The sequence below is a fragment of the Thrips palmi genome, unplaced genomic scaffold (genome assembly GCF_012932325.1).
Source record: "Thrips palmi isolate BJ-2018 unplaced genomic scaffold, TpBJ-2018v1 HiC_scaffold_6, whole genome shotgun sequence".
NCBI classification, from domain to species: domain Eukaryota; kingdom Metazoa; phylum Arthropoda; class Insecta; order Thysanoptera; family Thripidae; genus Thrips; species Thrips palmi.
This window is the reverse complement of record NW_023144633.1, coordinates 9460052-9478665: the sequence shown is the minus strand read 5'-3', so window position 1 is coordinate 9478665 and position 18614 is coordinate 9460052. Positions and strand designations below refer to the sequence as shown.

Sequence of the window (18614 nt, the reverse complement as noted above, 5' to 3'; positions counted from 1 at the left end):
CGAAACTTTACCAAAAAAGAAACGAAATTGGGCGATTTCTGCACGTTACAAGCGGAAACGGACCTTAAAACGCAGTCTGGCAAAACAATGATGAAAATCTTTTTTGTTCGCCTGGAAAAACTGAACACAATGTCGTCTCGGGTTTGAAGATCGGAGGAAAGTTGCGGGATCAGTGCTAAACAGGCGTTTCTTTTACATTGATAACAACGAAATGCTTGCCCGTGCTTGCCCCTAGATGGTAGGCAAATTGATTTGCACTGCTCCATTTCATGTGGTCTGGTTGTTTTAGGATGGGGTGAGATAAAAAAAAGTGGACAGGGATCGACCTCAGCCGTTTGAAACAAGACAAATATCTCATAAAAGTGAACAACATGTGTTCTTTTCAGCTAAAATCGCTGGCAGAATACTGAAGTCGAAGTCTGACAAAAAATTGGTGATAATGTTATTTGTTTGCCGTTAAAAACAAAGCATTTTGCCGTCTCGCTCATGAAAATCCAATGAAAATTGCAATTTTAATGACAATTCTGATGTTTAAAATGGATAAAGAACAATTTTTGCCTTTGAGGGGGTATTCAAAATCGTCTCAGGACCAAGCGCAAAAAATAGCGGTAGTTATTTTTTCGGTCAGGAATCGATTTATGAGCGGAATTGGACGATCGGAAAAACTTCGATTTTTTGGGGGGGAGGGCACCCCATTTGCGGGTGTTCCGCTCATAATCTTTTAGCCACGCAAGCCAGCCAGCTGCTCAGCCTCTTCTAGGCATGCTAAGTCAGGAAACGAGACGACCGCTGCCAGGCCAGCTGGAAACTCGGTACCCTCCTCACGAGAGTACAAGCAGGCTGCTACGTAAACGTATCATCTGCCAAAAAAATCGGAATATATCGCGTTTGCGCACAGCGAAAGGCTATGGGGTTATGTCCTCCGATGTGTGTGGAGATCACCTTAAATTCCCGGTGAGTGCTCCGTCGGTTTGAGAGCTAGGTCCTCCGAGCAGTCTCTGCGACGGTGCGGTGCCAAGTGGGTGTTATGGCTCTGGCCACGGCTGCGTCCGTGCCGCGTGCGTGCTGGTGGGCTTGAGTTGACGTGCACGCGACAGGCGCCGCAGGCCAGCACGTATCATCCACATTAATAAAATACCGTGTGACTGATGCATGAGCAGCAGTCGCCACGCAAGCGACCTGCAGCAGCACCCCTCGTTGACGTCCAACACGCACTGCGCGCCAGTCTCTGTGGTGATACGGCGGCCTGCAAGGAGCGCGGAGTGAACATGTCGAGGGCAGAAGGAGGCCCGCACACCTGCACCTTTTCTTCGACAGTTTTGACAACGCTAAGGAACGAGGTAAACCTATGTTAGACTGTCCCACGATAAAATTACATGTTCTTTCAGCTCAAAGGGCTTTTGAAAAAAAAAGGCTCTAAATATGAAAGAAAAGGAATAAATTCTTTGGCCCAAGGATTCGGACAGAGAGGTAGCGCATCGCTCCTAAAGTGAAAATGACCGTTTTGGGCAGTCGCTCTTTCACAGCCACCGCGCTTCGCGGCCGTCCCGCGCGACTCGGTCGGAGTCTTACAAGGGCGATTACATGCCAAACCAACGAACTCTTGGAAATTCATCTCTTCGATTTTGATGAAACTTTTTTTAGGGGTAGGGGTCATTATGAAAAGATCCCATGTCCAAGGGTTTTGCGATATCTCACCCCGTTTGGCTGTAATACCTTAGCAAAGTTTTCACTCTGGTCAAAATCATGATATTTTCTTTACTAGTCTCCGTACTTACTGAAAAATTTCCGATTTTTTCCGACAGTGGTTCTTTACGTAAAAAGAGCTGGGTAACACGTTGGAAATAGTTTCGAGACGATTGGGTGAAGTTTTGATGTCGGTTTTTCCATTTAACGTAATTTTTTTACGAAAAATCGAGGTTTCCAAAATAGCTCATCTTCGATTTCGATGTGACTTACCTCACATGATCCTCTCACATATTGAAAGAAAATCCTAAAAGGATTTGGTCGGCCCACCGTAAGTTTTTTCTGCACAAGAAAAGATGTATCATTTTGGGCGTTTTTCTTGAATTCTCGGACCAACTTTCTGAGTTTGCGTCCAAGCTTATGTCGTGTGAGGAAATAAATTTTTTCGTGTCGAGACGAATCCATTGATACATAGAAAAGTCATTTTGGACAATTTTGAAAATTTACCCTAGTTTCTCTCATACTGAAATATGGAGGAATTTTCAAAATTGTCGAAAATGACTTTTCTATATATCAATGGATTTGTCTCGACAAGACAAAATTTATTTCCTCACGCGATATAAGCTTGGACGCAAACTCAGAAAGTTGGTCCGAGAATTCAAGAAAAACGCCCAAAATGATACATCTTTTCTTGTGCAGAAAAAAAATTTACGGTGGGCCGACCAAATCCTTTTAGGATTTTCTTTCAATATGTGAGAGGATCATGTGAGGTAAGTCACATCGAAATCGAAGATGAGCTATTTTGGAAACCTCGATTTTTCGAAAAAAAAATTACGTTTAATGGAAAAACCCGAGGGGGAAACAACTTGAAATAAGGTGTACATTTTTTCGGAAATAAGTTGAAATAAATTTGAAATAAGTGAAATAAGTTGAAATAAGTTTGAAATAAGTGAAATAAGTTGAAATAAGTGAAATAACTTGAAATAAGTTGAAATAACTTGAAATAAGTTGAAATAACTTGAAATAAGTTGAAATAAGTTTGAAATAAGTGAAATAAGTGTGAAATAAGTTGAAATAAGTGTGAAATAATTCGGAAATCCCCGTTATTTCGACTGCCCCGAGCACCAGGGGGCGCGTTGGGAAGGGGGGGGGGGGGGGAACGGTGGCATACGGAACCGTGAACATCAATGGGAACGTGGATGTGAATGTGTCAAGAAGCGAGGGTGGGGGCACGTGTGTGACGTTGTATGACTTAACCACAACCTCTCACTGGGCTAGAGAATTTTTAGCAGATGATACCTGCACACTTGAAACATACTTAAAACTACTATACACATGAAGGTGTCAGTCTGCTTTTACTCTTGAGTCCAGAAACCAAGCGCGTATCCTATCAATATAATAGGGGCTGGCTGCCGGGGCCGGGGCGGGATGTGGCAGTGAGGCGCAGCCTGCGCGGAATTCGACAATACCTCCCCGGTACAGCGCCAGCGGCACCGGGCGTAAACAATGGCACCCCCTCCTCGCGCGCGACGGCCTGCGCGCGACGGCCTGCGCGCGACGGCCTGCTCGCAACATTGACAATCCCTCCCCGCCTGCCACGGCGCGGAATATCGCGCAACAATGCCTCCCGATTCGGCCCGGCCTAGGGCGCTCGGGCTCTGCGGCGAGCGGTGCAGGCCACGGCTCGGCACGGCTACTACCAAACAGTTTTGCAGTGGGTGGGTCGGCTCGACCCGCCGCCTGGGCTGTGCGAGAGAGAGCGACTGTGCACGGGTCTTGGCAAAGCGGCAGCGACCAGCGATGTGGCCCGGCCACCCCCCCCCCCAGCCGAATGTTGTCAAACTGTTCCGGGACGGTCCCCGTCACCGGCCGGCAGTGTCGCTGACGGCCCGGCGAGCAGCGTTGAGGTGCGCGCTTGCCTGGGCGAAGCGAGCACATCATGCGTCTCTCTCGCTCTCAAGGCGGACCTATGGGAGAGACAAGGACGGCTGCGGCCGAGCATAAGTAATTTCGTTTCACAGAAAGATGCTATTAATTCTCTCTGGCGTAAATTGGATTCTTTGTTGTCTAATTTTGCAGGTCTGTTAAACAAAGCGTCCTGTAGTTCAATTTTAAAAGAGCAGATACGACTGAGTTCGAAGTATGTCGCTACACAGTATAATTCATCGTAGATTTTGTGTGAATATATTTCCACAACGGTTACTAACCAAGTCGCACTGCTGGAATTCTGCTCTCGTCTTGGATCAAGTTCAACAGGTTGATTGGGTCCGATTAGCAAGTTTTAATTTGACCCTAGGCGACCCTAGGTTTAACCAACGCAAGGTTAAAATTGAGTAAAAGCACGTAACAGCTTGAGTTCAAGTATAAGTATGGTTAAAATAAGTGTGAAATCGGCTGAATTATGTTACAATTAGTGTGCAATGAGAGGAAATCTATGAAATAAGTTGAAATAAGTGTGAAATAAGTTGAAATAAGTGTGAAATAAGCTGAAATAAGTGTGAAATAGTTTGAAATAAGTTTGAAATAGGTGAAATAAGTTGAAATAAGTGAAATAAGTTGAAATAGATTTGAAATAAGTGAAATAAGTTTGAAATAAGTGAAATAACTTGAAATAAGTGAAATAACTTGAAATAAGTTTGAAATAAGTGAAATAATTTGAATTTGAAATAACGGTGTACAAAATTTTCCCAAGCTGTTTCCCCCTCGGAAAAACCCGACATCAAAACTTCACCCAATCGTCTCGAAACTATTTCCAACGTGTTCCCCAGCTCTTTTTACGTAACGAACCACGGTCGAAAAAAATCGAAAATTTTTCAGTAAGTACGGAGACTAGTAAAGAAAATATCATGATTTTGACCAAAGTGAAAACTTTGCTAAGGTATTACAGCCAAACGGGGTGAGATATCGCAAAACCCTTTGACATGGGATCTTTTCATAATGACCTCTACCCCTAAAAAAAGATTTATCAAAATCGAAGAGATGAATTTCCAAGAGTTCGTTGGTTTGGCATGGAATCGCCCACAAGGGAAGTGCCCCAGGTGTTACATCCAGATTTTGATCATATTTTGGGAGGAAACGTCTGGACGTACCCCCGTCAGGACGTTCCCCCCTGTTTTATAGTATTTCTTAATATATATTTATGGAATAAAACTAATGGGTGATATTATTTTTAGTTGCTCTAGAGTGAACATAAATAATCGCCCTTCGTCCAAGAAATATATTTTTAATTTTTATTTTTGATCAATATATTTTCCTCTCTTCATAATGAGCTGCATGTAAAATTTGTCGTAAGATCTGTCACGAGTAGAGAGCTGTCGCGAGTAGACTAAGATCTGCCACGAGTAGACTTAGATCTGTCGCGAGTAGAGAAGGATATGTCACGTCTTTAGATCTGTTGCAAGTAGCGTAAGATCTGTCGTCACGAGTAGACTCTGATCTGTCGCGAGTAGAGTAGGATCTGTGACGACGTAAGATCTGTCGCAAGCCCGTTAGGTTAGGTTGGAGCAGGTTGGAACCTTTAGTTTCAGTGGTTTCACAGTTGTAGGGTAGCCATCCTGCAGTACTTTGTGCACCTATAGCGACGCAACCCCACATAGCTAGACTGCTATTCGAAATTCCACATGCAGGAGAGAAGAGAATATTTTGATTATTGATAAAATATTATAAAATATTTCTGGGACGACGCGTGATTATTTCTGTTGGGGGCAGACCGTTTGTCCCACCTATTTTTTGTCCTACCTCTACCAATATTTATATTCTACACAATGCATTACTCGCCCTACCCTTATTTTGTTCTACCTTTCCCTCAGCTGAGCGATCCCGTTGCCTGCGCTCGTCCTCCCGTCTCTCTCGCACTCTTGAAGTGTGCCGCAGGGGTGCGAGAGAGACAGCGACTGGTGAGGTGTACGAAATCGGGTGGCGGGCGAGCAGGGGCGTGCTGCAGTGCAGCCATGCCAACAAGTTGCACCGCATGAAGAAGGCCAGGGAGGCCATGCCGGGAACGGGCTGCCTCGCTGGGCTGGTGGGTCCGTCGGCCTGCACATCTAGCCGCAGACCACGTCCTACCAGCGTGCAGCGCGCGCCTGCGAGCTAGCCCCGTGCGCTCCACGCTGTAAGTTAAGGGTTGCTTGTGTGAAGGGCGCTGTCCGAGCTTGTGAACGCTATCAGCCAAGGGGCAAACAACTTGAATTTTGGTGTACATTTTCCTTGAAGTAACGTGAAATAACGGTGAAATAGCGTGAAATAACGGTGAAACAACGTTGAAATAATGGTGAAATAACGTTGAAATAACTTGAAGTAACGCGAAATAACATGAAATATCGCCAAATAACGTTGAAATACCCTTGAAATAACGTTGAAATAACAAAGAAATAACGTTGAAATAACGTGAATTTGAAATAACGGTGTACAAATTTTCAGGAAGTTGTTTGCCCCTCGCTGTCAGCCAATTAAGCCTGCACTTCTTCTGCCTGCAATGCCGCTTTTGCACATCGATATAGAAGGCCAAAGAACTGTTGTTTTGACCCACAGGCGCACTTTCTTCATCCGTTAAGAAAAACATAATTAACGGTTAAATTTGGCATGGTATCTGACGTGTATTTTGCGTTTGCAACCAGCAGTGTAGAGCGGCCATTTTCGCGTTGCGGCCGTGTGTTTTGAGCCGAAAGTGGGCATTCGAGCTGGAATTATTGAGCCAAACTTTCAAGGTCACATTAGGAGGTCACGTTGCAGTCGAGCAGTTGACTAAATTGTGACAGAAGTGCATTCTGCAGGACCCTTTGTCCAAATTTTAGATGCGCAGAGTGCTGTTCAAAGCCGTCCAAATCCTTACTGGCACGCTCAAGGGTTTATGACGACATATCGAGGTATCCTTATAGAATGATCCTAACTGTCAGAGCATATCCAAAACAATCCCAACTGTAAAAGCAGATCCAAGTTTATCGTTACTGTCCGTGCAGATTTAGAACTATATTATCCTAACTGCAGGCGTACCTAAAAGTGTTTCATGAACTATCTTCACTGCAATAAGCGAATCTCGATACCTCTGAAACACAATGTCCACGTATTCATATTAGGATGAAACCTTGTAACAAGCCCTTCGGCGAGTAATATTATTAAGTATGTTGGCCTCACGGACGTTGGGAAAATACTGCTTTTCACGTGATGTGCAGTTATGATAGGTCTGAATTGAAACTTACAGATAGGATTGTCCTGGATCTGCTCTTGGTAAGGATTGTCATGAATCTACTCTGACAATTAGGATTATTTTATTAAGACGCGTCGATATGTTGCAAACCTGGAGCGTGCTAGACTATCCACGCACTGCGCCCTAAGACAAAATCACTAAAAAACCAAACGTGACCGCACCACAGGTGTGGTCTAAAAGGTGCCACTTTGGCCTCATCTGTTGGTGTGATGTGGACCACGTTCGGTGTGGTCTTTCCACCCTACTCTGCAAACTGAAATGTGTGCATGGCACGCTTTAAATTGGAGCGTGCTTGGCAGGCACGCTTTAAATTGGAGCGTGCTTACCAGGCACGCTCTAAATTAAAGCGTGCCTGCCAGGCACGCTCTATTTTAAAGCGTGCTTAGCAAGCTCACTCTAAACTAAAGCATGGACGGCAACCACACTCCTGAATGCTCGTAATGGCTTTTATTTTTTAATTATTTAAGATATATGTACTTATGCAAGGTTTCCATTTTATACTTTAAAGAAGCAACATTTTAAGTCTTGTTAGTGCTGAGATGTGTTTTACGTCAACAAAGCTCCTCCGCTATTTTCACAACTATTGATGTATAAAATGGCAGTGGTACCGTGAAACGGGGTAATTTCGGACACTCGGTGTAATTTCGGACAACTCTGCCCGGAAGCATGCTCCCATCTAACGGCAAACTTGGAGGCTTGTCCCGTTGCGCGCATCGCATCGGCCACACTTAAAACCATCTGATCAATCACCCGGAGGCCAAATCAGGGGCAAACTCCAGGAGAAATAGTGGTTTTTGTATTTTACCATTTTTACCTAAATTCGCTTTATGCGTAAAAACTTTGACTGGCAAGCCTAAACTGTTCATGGCCGGTTCATGAGGGGATTGTTTGTCGATTCAATCATGTTAAGAGCATACTGTGTCAAATTTTCAATCACCTGGGTCAAATAGTATGGTTTATATGGGCTTAAAACTAAAAAAATGCTACTTTACGGGGTAATTTCGGACATACAAACGTCACGCCAGGGAGAGTGGGTATGTCCTGAACACTTCCAATTTCGCAGGGTTTGAGTGGTGGAAGCTGAAGAGCTCTTCTGAAAGTTGAAGATAATCCAATAACAACGATAATCCTCAATTGTTACAGCGGTTTCTTTGTAAACTTCGAATTTCATGAAAATGGGGCAAAGCTACATCTTTAATACTTAGTTTTTATGTGCGTGTTCTACCTTAGTGTCAACGACTGTTTTGTGATTAATTTTATTTCATGTGACATGAGAGTTGGACTTGGCGAATGGCTGCATAGCTCGCCGGTTTACTATGCAACGCTTTCCACTGAGCCCCTGTATCTTCCTAACCGTACATACGACACGACTACTTGCCTTTCATATGCATGTATGTGATCGTATGTAATCTTGCAGAGGCAGACTTAAGATTCACTTTCGCGTAATAAAGAATGGCCCGAGTTGCCTGTGAAAGCTAATCGGTCAAAAACTAACAAATAGAAGCGTTCTAAATGGCTCTACTAGTTCCACCCACTATTTCTGAAATTGAACTACATATGAGTGCAATACATGACTTCAAATTATGTATGAATGACCACCCCTACCTTTCTTTTACATCTTAACCCTTACGAATTTCTCACATAATCATATTAGCACTTTTGAAAGAGACAGTGATCGATTTTGGGACCAAAATCAGAACGAAAAGTCGTTTTTTCCAAGGGTGTCCGAAATTACCCCAAAACACGGGGTAATTTCGGACACTGCTTCGGACCCTCCACTGTAAAAACGGTGAGGTGCAAATATTTGAAATAAGCGCCAAATCGAAGCTAAAGGTGCGTAGATGATAAATTTTAACCCTCAAGTCCATGACAGCGCCACAACTTTCACAATTTCAAAAAAAAAAAACACTCAAAAGTGTCCGAAGTTACCCCGTTTCACGGTACTACGAGTTAGACCTGGGAGGTTTCTTTCAATAACCATGGAGGAAACAATTAAAACATTTCTCATCCAGAAATACACATACAGTGTATGATCGGCATGACACTAGTTACTCACTCTTTCGACTGCCCAACAATCCATAGCAAAGTAACCTAGCCCTGTTGCTGGGTGGTGAAGGTCGAGGCTGCAGTCGCACGGAAGGAACACAGACTCGAGGTAAACTAGCTCCATACGTTTATCTAGCTCTTCTAGTCTCATCGTTTTCAATAACTGCGTCCCATAACACGTCACCACAAATCGCCAGCACAACGAAAATAAACTTCACATTTCAGGCGTCATAGCTGCTATTTTGAATTTGAAACACAACACAACGCGCTTGCGTAGTCAGCACCTTCTCATACGCACTCTTATGAGAAATTGCTGCAACACGTATTCGCCGGTGGGCTCGCAAACTGAACTCTCACTTTCGTTCTTTTTATAAAGAAACATTCCAGACACAGATACACGAAGCTCAATAAAATTCCATTATGATTTTTGCCACTTGATGTGTACGTCGGCGTAGAAATGAATAGGCAGGTGTGGTCAGTTTGGCTGTGTATTTCGGACTGACTCGGACAAGACGGAACGGACAGTTGACAAGTTCAAGTTACACAAACCTCCGCTAGAGGGCGACACACTACACATGCGCGCGCGCAGACGGCAGCACCGAATACAGGGCGGGAAATATGAACGAGTATATAACACCACTCAATACCTTTAAATTGGCAAATCCACTGCCATCGTTTTTGAAATCATGTGTGAGCGATTCTCACGTTTCGGGGTAGTTTTGGCGTCTCTGATTTGCCGAAAGTGAGAAATATCCAATTAAGTTTTTCTGATTATTGGGGTCCTGGATGATACTAGAGTTATGGCAATGGTATTTATAGTAAAGACCTTGTACTACCTTCCTAAAAACATGAGCCATAAGGTATTCCCATACGTTTTAGTGGGTGTTTTGATCACGGAAATTACGTTATCACGGAAGTTACAAAGTGTGAAAATCGGCTTTAACGGCTGACCCGGGCTTGCTGTGGCTTAAAAGTCGTTCCAGGGTCAAATGATACTCTAAGCCCGACATTTAAGCGGAAAATTTTTTCACCTAGTGCTGCTGCAACATTGGGTAAAGGGTGCCACGGAAGTTACAGGTAATTGTTGATACACGCCATTTTATAATGCTCTAGACCGCTTTGAGACCGTGTACAGCATCTTAGATTTCCGCGACCCATGCAATTATGTCCCAGGGACTCCACTTTGATGGCTTGTGTCATGGAAAGTTTAAAGTTTGGCTTGGGGAGAAGTCCAGAGCCGCCTTTTCGAAATTTGTGTAGTGAAATTGAATATACGGAGGACATTTTTCGTTGCAGCATAAGTACCTTTGAAAGAAGTCTGGCGTATTGGTCTTCGGTCGAAATTAGCTCGAGACATGCCAAGCTTCGAATCCCCATCGACAGTTGGCAGCATTTTCGAACCACACCGCCACACTGGGGGCGGAAAGTTCGAGTATGTTCTCTTTGGACAATCACGGAAGTTACATTTAGGGTATTCCAAACGCTACGTAGACCAATCCAACGAACGTAAACTTTTCGAAATGTGTGCGTTTAGTGGGCAATGGCCCTCCCTAACATCAGAAACAAACCCCATGTCGATATCTGCGCTCGTTTGGGCACAGGAGTCAGAAGAAACGAAACTACCCCGAAACGTGAGAATCGCTCGTGTAGGTTGGCACCTCGGAAAAACAAGTGCCACCCAAGCAGACGACAAAATTCAAAATGGCAACCTTGACGCAAATTGTGAAGTTTGTTTTCGTTGTGCTGACGATTTGTGGTGGCGTTGTGTTATGGCACGCAGTTATTGAAAACGATGAGACTGAAAGAGCTAGATAAACGTAAGGAGCTAGTTTACCTCGAGTCTGTGTTCCTTCCGTGCGACTGCAGCCTCGACCTTCACCACCCAGCAACAGGGCTAGGTTACTTTTCTATGGATTATTGGGCAGTCAAAAGAGTGAGTAACTAGTGTCATGTCGAACATACACTGTATGTGTATTTCTGGATGAGAAATGTTTTAGTTGTTTCCTCCATGGTTATTGAAAGAAACCTCCCAGGTCTAACTCCCACTACCACTGCCATTTTATACATCAATAGTTGTGAAAATAGCGGAGAAGCTTTGTTGACGTAAAACACATCTCAGCACTAACGAGACTTGAAATGTTACTTCTTTAAAGTATAAAATGGAAACCTGGCATTAGTACATATTTCTTAAATAATTTAAAAATAAAAGCCGTTACGAGCATTCAGGAGTGTGGTTGCCGTCCATGCTGTAGTTTAAAGTGAGCTTTCTAAGCACGCTTTAAAATAGAGCGTGCCTGGCAGGCACGCTTTAATTTAGAGTGTGCCTGGTAAGCACGCTCCAATTTAAAGCGTGCCTGCCAAGCACGCTCCAATTTAAAGCGTGCTTCTTGGCATGCTCCAAATAGAGCGTGCCATGCACACATTTCAGTTTGCAGAGTAGGGGGCAACCCTCTACGGTGTTGGGGACACAAGATTTCTGAGGGCAAGAGATTTCGTCGGATTTCGTCCATTTCTAAGCGTCAAATCCGCCTGTTTTTGGCCTTTTCGGATTTCGGATTTTCCATAGATTTCTAGGGCTCCAGGGGACGCAGGATTTCTCGAGTGGTTGCCCCCTCGCAATGACCACACTAAACGCACCAGACGCGATCTAGACCGCACCGACCGAGTGATGCGGTCAAAATGGAACCCATTTGACCACACCAGTTGGTGCGGTCTAGACCACATCTGGTTTTTGGCCCGCCCTTCTATTCAAAAAATAGGGGGAGGGCCTATGCATTTGCCTTTGTGTCTGTGTGTTGTTGTTGTTGTTGTTGTTGTTGTTGTTGGCGTCTGTGTACAAGGAAGGAGTTGAGCTAGAGTAGCCAGATTTGGAGGGTACTTCAGGAGTACCGTCCAAACGAATAATCCGGTGGTGCAAATCCCGTCCGGGTCGCACAAGGGCTGCTGCAGGTGCATCATGGTTTACATGAGCGGAAGGGTGATTTCCGCCATTACTGGTGCTAGCAGGGCACATAGGGGTATTTTTGGAATCGGGGCGACAAGACAAGATGAATGGACCTGGTCCCGACCCCATCGGCCGCTTTTACAAGTTGGCCAGATCAGGATCTTCAAAAAAGGGGGTCGACCGACTAAAAAAATTTATTGCAGATTTCGATTGGTAAAGCAAGACCTTTTCAACGAGGGGTCGGAAAGGGGGTCCAGGAGCCCGACTTCGTCTATTAGTCACATCAGGATCTTGAAAAAAGGGGGTCGACCGACTGAAAATTTTTACTTAAGTTTTGGATAGGTCTTGGCAAGACCTCTTTAACGAGGGGTCGGAAGGGGGGTCCAGGAGCCCGCCTTCATGAGTTATGGGAAAAAGTGCGACGGACTCGTTTTGCGCTCCTGCTGTGCCTCTATTGCAAGGAGTTGCAGTAGCATGGCAAATATGGGTATTTTCGGAATGAGGGCGAAGAGACAAACGAAATGGGCATATTCTAAGGACAGTTGGAGTAAAAAGTGTAAGGACTATGCATATTGTGAATAGAAGGGCGGGCCTAAGTCACGATGGTACATCGATAACTTTGCTTTACCCGCTCACGGTGTGTGTGATGCGAGCGGGCCGAAGGCCCGGGCCTTCGACTGGCCAAGTTGGGTCTGATGCGAGGGCCGAAGGCCCGAGAAAAGGCCGCCGGCAGGCCAAGCTGGGCCGGCCCCCTGTCGGACCGAGTTGCCGGCGCAGCGAAGCGGAGCTGGCAATTCGGTTCGACGGAAGGGCGGGCCCTAGCTTGTTCAGTGAGGCCGCGATCCAAACCCACTATTAGATCTTAAGCCCAGTGGGGCCGGGGAACATTCCTTAATGAGGGCCGCAAGACGGCACAGGACGCCGAAATCACCAACTTTTGCCGCACCGCTCGGCGCTGCGTCACGTCTGGGCACGTGTGTGCAGGTTTTTGGGGAATAATTGTGCGTCACCAGCGAGCTAGACCAGCGGTTTCCAACCTTTTTCGGCTCGCGACCCCCGGGAAAAATTTTGCGACCCCACGCGACCCCTCCTCTAGCATGCCTTTGATACAAAGTGCGATAATCCGCCTTAGTTTCGAAGCAGTATTGTCTCAAAGTTGATCAAAACGGGCACAAATATCTTTTAAAAAAAATCGTGTTTTGGGCTGACTTTAAGGGGGGACCCTGGTGAAACTTTCAAGTAGGCTTCAAAATAATCCCAGAAAGTTGAAACTTTGCTTAATTATGAGGTTCATTATGGTGAGTTCCCAAAACAAAATTCAACCCAAAATGTTGAACGGTCTCTGAGAAAAGTGGCTTTTTAGTGTTTTTTGGAGCGTTGGGGAAAAATCTTCCTGCGTCTTTCATTGGGACGGAAAGTCTTGAAAATTTTTTTGGGTTATCCTAAAGATGTATAGAAGAGATTTTAGTGACGGAATTTTCAAATTCAACTTCTGTCCTGAGATATGAGTTTTCAAATTTCAACATTAATAAAAAAGTGATTTTTTCCCCTTTTTTCAAACTTTTAGGTGTGTTTAAAAAAAAGTAGGGCTGATATCAAGATTCCGTCACTAAAATTTGTCGACAAGTCATCAATGAATAGAGTCCATGCAAGACGACTCATGTAGGTGTCAACCAGGAACGCAGGAAGTCTTTCTACGACAAATTTTTTTGTCGACTGAGCAAAGCTGTGAAGTTGAGCGTAGAAGCCAACGACAACTGATCTCAATGTTCTTTCCTTCCAAATGATAAAGAAACTACCCACTTAGCTTAAAGGTTGAACACCTGTTGAATTTGAAACCTTCTATGCACATTTTTATCTATGAACTTTGAAAATTCTATTTTTTGGAATTTTGGCGATTTTTTCACCAGGGTCCCCCCTTAAGCATCCCCTGCGTCTGATCAGAGGCGGTATTTCGTCCTCCCTCAACGGGCAATTAGTCTTTGGACCTTCCTTTAGCATGCCTTTGTTACGGAGTGCGATTATCTGCCTTGGTTTGGGTGCAGTATTGCCGCAAAATTGATCAAAACACGATTTTTCAGACATTTGTGACCGTTTTGATCAACTTTGCGGCAATACTGCTCCCAAACTAAGGCAGATAATCGCTTTCCGTAACAAAGGCATGCTAAAGGAAGGTCCAAAGACCAATTGCCCGTTGAGGGAGGACGAAATACCGCCTCTGATCAGACGCAGGGGATGCTTAAAGTCAGCCCAAAGCACGATTTTTCACAGACAATTGTGACCGTTTTGATCAACTCTGCGGCATTTAAGCAGCCACTGCGTCTGATTCGAGGCGGCATTTCATCCTCCCTCAACGGGCAATTGGTCTTTGGACCTTTCTTTAGCATGCCTTTGTTAGGGAGTGCGATTATCTGCCTTAGTTCACTGGTTTTTTGACAAAGGGGCGTAAGTCCACAAATTGGCAAAATCCACTTTTTTCCAGAAAAGACTTTAAAATTAAATAACAAGCCTACTGGTTTTTGAAAAATGAAAATATCTCAATTAGTTCAGAAGATAGAGAAGGTGTCCAAAGGGCGTAAGTCCATTGCATTTTTGACAAAGGGGCGTAAGTCCACCTGTGTTTTGACAAAGAGGCGTAAGTCCAGGTGGATTTTTGACAAAGAGGCGTAAGTCCAGGTGGTATTTTGACAAAGAGGCGTAAGTCCAGGTGGTTTTTTGACAAATAGGCGTAAGTCCAGGTGGGTTTTTGACAAAGAGGCGTAAGTCCATTGGCCATTCTGACAAAGAGGCGTAAGTCCACAGGCCATTTTGACAAACAGGCGTAAGTCCATGGGTCATTCTGACAAACAGGCGTAAGTCCATAGAGCATTCTGACAATCAGGGGTAAGTCCATGGGCCTTAAGTCGTAAGTCCGTGGCGTAGGTCCACAGACCATCCCAATCAACCAACCACTCATGAGGTCACTGAGTGGTTTGCAACTTGCGAACACTTCCAATCAAATAATAATGACTACAGCACAAACCTAACTGTCTACTAAGTACACACTTAAAAATTCATGCTTCCAAGTACACATAAACGCATGCTTGGCCAAGTACATACTTACAAATGCATGCTTGCAAGTACACACTAACAGACGCATCCCTGGCGCCGTATAACTCCATGCGTCAAGCATGCGTTTGTAAGTGTGGACTTGCAAGCATGCATTTGTAAGTGTGTACTTAGTAGACAGTTAGGTTTGAAGTGTAACGTGTCCTCTCATCCCAATCGCATCAGGCTTACAATACGTATTTCAGAACGGACTCTTACATCTTTGCGAGGACAACAGATTTAAAAGAGCAGCATTCTTCCTCACCGGAGTCCGATGAAGATGGTGATTGGCGCATTAATCTTCTGCCGCAGGGGAGAACTTGGACTCATCCATGCTGATAACCTCCATGTAGCACACTCTGTGTTGGGCCCACGACTTTTAGGCCAAGTGCTGCCTAAGAAGACAAATGCCCCATTCACCATCGTCATCGGACTCTGGTTTCACCACCGTCATCGGACTCAGGTGACGAAGAATGCTGGTCTTTTAGATCTGATGCCCCTTGCAAATATTTTAGAGTCCGTTTTGAGATGTATTGTTAGCCTAATGGGATTGAGATGAGAGGAACCATTAGTCATTTTTATTTGAATAGAACAGTGTTGACATGTTGCAAACCACTCTGTGACCTCATGAGTGGACATTCGCCATTTTCACCACATTAGCTGTGGACATTCGTAAGTGGTTAATTATAAATCATAACTAGTTTATCGGGATAGTCTGTGGACTTACGCCTGTTTGTCAGAATGCTCTATGGACTTACGCCTGTTTGTCAGAATGGCCTATGGACTTACGCCTGTTTGTCAGAATGGCCTATGGACTTACGCCTCTTTGTCAGAACGGCTAATGGACTTACGCCTCTTTGTCAAAAATCCACCTGGACTTACGCCTCTTTGTCAAAAAACCTCCTGGACTTACGCCTCTTTGTCAAAAATCCACCTGGACTTACGCCTCTTTGTCAAAAATCCACCTGGACTTACGCCTCTTTGTCAAAAATCACACCTCATTTTGAAGGGTTTTTCTAACATTGCAGGAGTTACAGAAGAGTTTTGAGATTTTTACCAAAAGATGCACACTTTCTCAAAGAATTTGTCACAAAAATTTGAGTGTTGTGTGGGAATTTATAGATCTTAAGAGCTAAAAACAGTATGTTTTTAGGCCGTCCTGAAAAATTTGGTTCAGTGGACTTACGCCTCTTTGTCAAAAAACCAGTGAGTTTGGGAGCAGCATTGCCGCAAAATTGTTCCCGCCAGTGCTCGGCGTGTGGGCCAGCCGGGAAACCACCGCGACCCCAGCCCCAGCCACCTCGCCGCGACTCCTCGAAATTTTTTCGCGACCCCGGGGTCGCGACCCCAAGGTCCCAGCCGAGAATGCATTTTCGATTCGGGGTCGATTCGACGTCGATGCATACGATGATTGCTCGAAGTCGTTTTTCACGTCAAATTTTCCCAAAAATCGAAAAGTTGTTATTGGTCGTTTATAACATTGGAAAGCCATAGCTATACTATAAACAGGGTAAGAAAATGTTTCTTTGTTCATCTGATATGTCAAATTGACATGTTAGAATTTCGGTATCAGATCGATATCGATTCGAGCAACGGTATCGATGGTAGGTACCTAATTTGGTAGAATGTTTCTGATATCTCAAAATTCTATTCTGTGTCACTTTCACTCCAAACGGGGAGTGCCATTGGCTAATTTCACCTGGCTGAAGACGTTTCCCCCTTCATTTGAGAAAAATCATTGTCAACAATTTGTAAGAGACTCTTGCAAAGAAGTAACATCGCGTTCCGCGTTTTGACTAACGAAACGCCACCTCGACCTCGATCCGCTCCGCAGGGCTTCACTTGCTCTTAAATTTGGCTGGTCTGGCTGCAGTAACACGGAGCTGCGGACTACAGTCGTGCTCCCTTATTTGTGCCGCTTTTCTGGCTTGCTATTTATCCCGGAGTCATCCCCACCACCCGGAGCTCAGGTGCCGTGGGCCGACCCCGCCGGACGCCGGGCTGGCCCCCGGCCGGGAAAGGGACAGCCGGCTTAATCCCCTGGGCCGGGCCAAATCCCCAAGCCAGATCGAACTCCGCATTCGTCCACTTTTTTAACTTTCTGATTTCAAAAATGGATAGCTGACTAAAAACTACCACAAATGAAAAAAAAAATCACCTCAAAATTCAAATTTTGACCCCAGCGGCGCAAGATTTTGCCTTTTTCTAACGAAATGTTTGAATTTTAACAATTTTATCTGACGAAAGCCATACCTTTTTTGATGGTCTGTTTTGATGCGCATTCAAGAATTCATAGCCAAAATTTGGTGGTGATTGAACCACGGGAAACGCCCACATTTTCTATCTGTCCTCTTCTTTGTCCCGGCGCGCCGGCTCGCCGCGGTGGGGTCAAAATTTGAATTTTGAGGTGATTTTTTTTTTCATTTGTGGTAGTTTTTAGTCAGCTATCCATTTTTGAAATCAGAAAGTTAAAAAAGTGAACGAATGCGGAGTTCGATCTGGCCTGGGGATTTGGCCCGGCCCAGGGGATTAAGCCGGCTGTCCCTTTCCCGGCCGGGGGCCAGCCCGGGTCGGCCCCGGCGTCCGGCGGTGATCACCCCGGGCCCCAGGTAGTGGCTTTCTGATTGTCACATGCTTCGCTCGGAAAGCGGCACAAATAAAGGAGCACGACTGTATCAGCACCTAACAGCTGTGGTAGCGCAGTGGTTAGAGTGCGCGGCTAGTAATCGGGAGGTAGCAGGTTCGGATCCCCCACAAGTTATATCGGCAAATGGCATTCTTGGCACTGCATTGTGACTACTGTGCATTGCTTTTTCGAACAGGATAGGACCTCGATTTTAGATCGAAATCGACTTTAAATCGACTCCGAGTCGACATCGTTTTAAAGTACATATCGATATCGATTCGAGGAATTTTTTCGACCTTTCCAGATCGACGTCGATTCGACCCCGAATCGAAAATGCATTTTTGGCTGGGGCGTGTTAAACATTAAAATTTTTCTGTCTTTACTTTAATTTTAAAATAATCCTAAATCACCCCAGCAATTTTAACCGGTAAAATTGTGGCTTTTAAGGAATTTTTTTAATTTTAGGATTTGAAGTAACGATAACGGCGTTACTGCGTTACCTGTAACGGTAACGCGTTACTTTTTCAGAAGTCGGTAAAGTAACGACGTTACCGTTACTCAAACCTGAAGCAACGGTAACGGTAACGCGTTACCTTTAAAAAGTAACGTTAACAACCCTGTTGGACTTTACCTTGGCGTTTCGGGAGTGCTCGTATGGTTAGCCGTTTTCTTATAGGACAACTTACTACTCCCACCCTGAAGAAGCTAGCAACTCTGAAGGACCCGGTAGTGGCTTTTGGTGACTTCAATGCAAGGCACAAAGTGGCCCGGAGCAGTTATAACAATATCAATGGCAACCAGCTGTTTGGCAACAAGATCCAAGGCCTTAAAGTTATTATTCCTGACAACTTTACTCACCAACACTACTCCGGGCATTACCCTCCATCAATCCTGGACTACGCCGTGACAAACAAAGATTTTGAGATAGGGACAACTGTGGAGGCGTGGGAGGACAGTCCGTCCGACCACGCTCCATGGGTGTGTGAATTCAAACATCTAGAAGTACCAGATATATCGAG

At 44.8% G+C, this 18614-nt stretch overlaps 1 protein-coding gene across 1 annotated transcript in view; it reads left to right on the top strand.

The window, feature by feature from the left end:
• Nucleotides 1-1267: 1267 nt before the first annotated feature.
• LOC117651871 overlaps nt 1268-18614 on the top strand; it is a gene marked incomplete at its 3' end in the record, with an annotated part of 43371 nt that continues 26024 nt past the window's right edge. Inside the window, 1 exon segment of the mRNA XM_034396409.1 lies at nt 1268-1340. Within this exon segment, the coding sequence (XP_034252300.1) occupies nt 1269-1340 (72 nt within the window).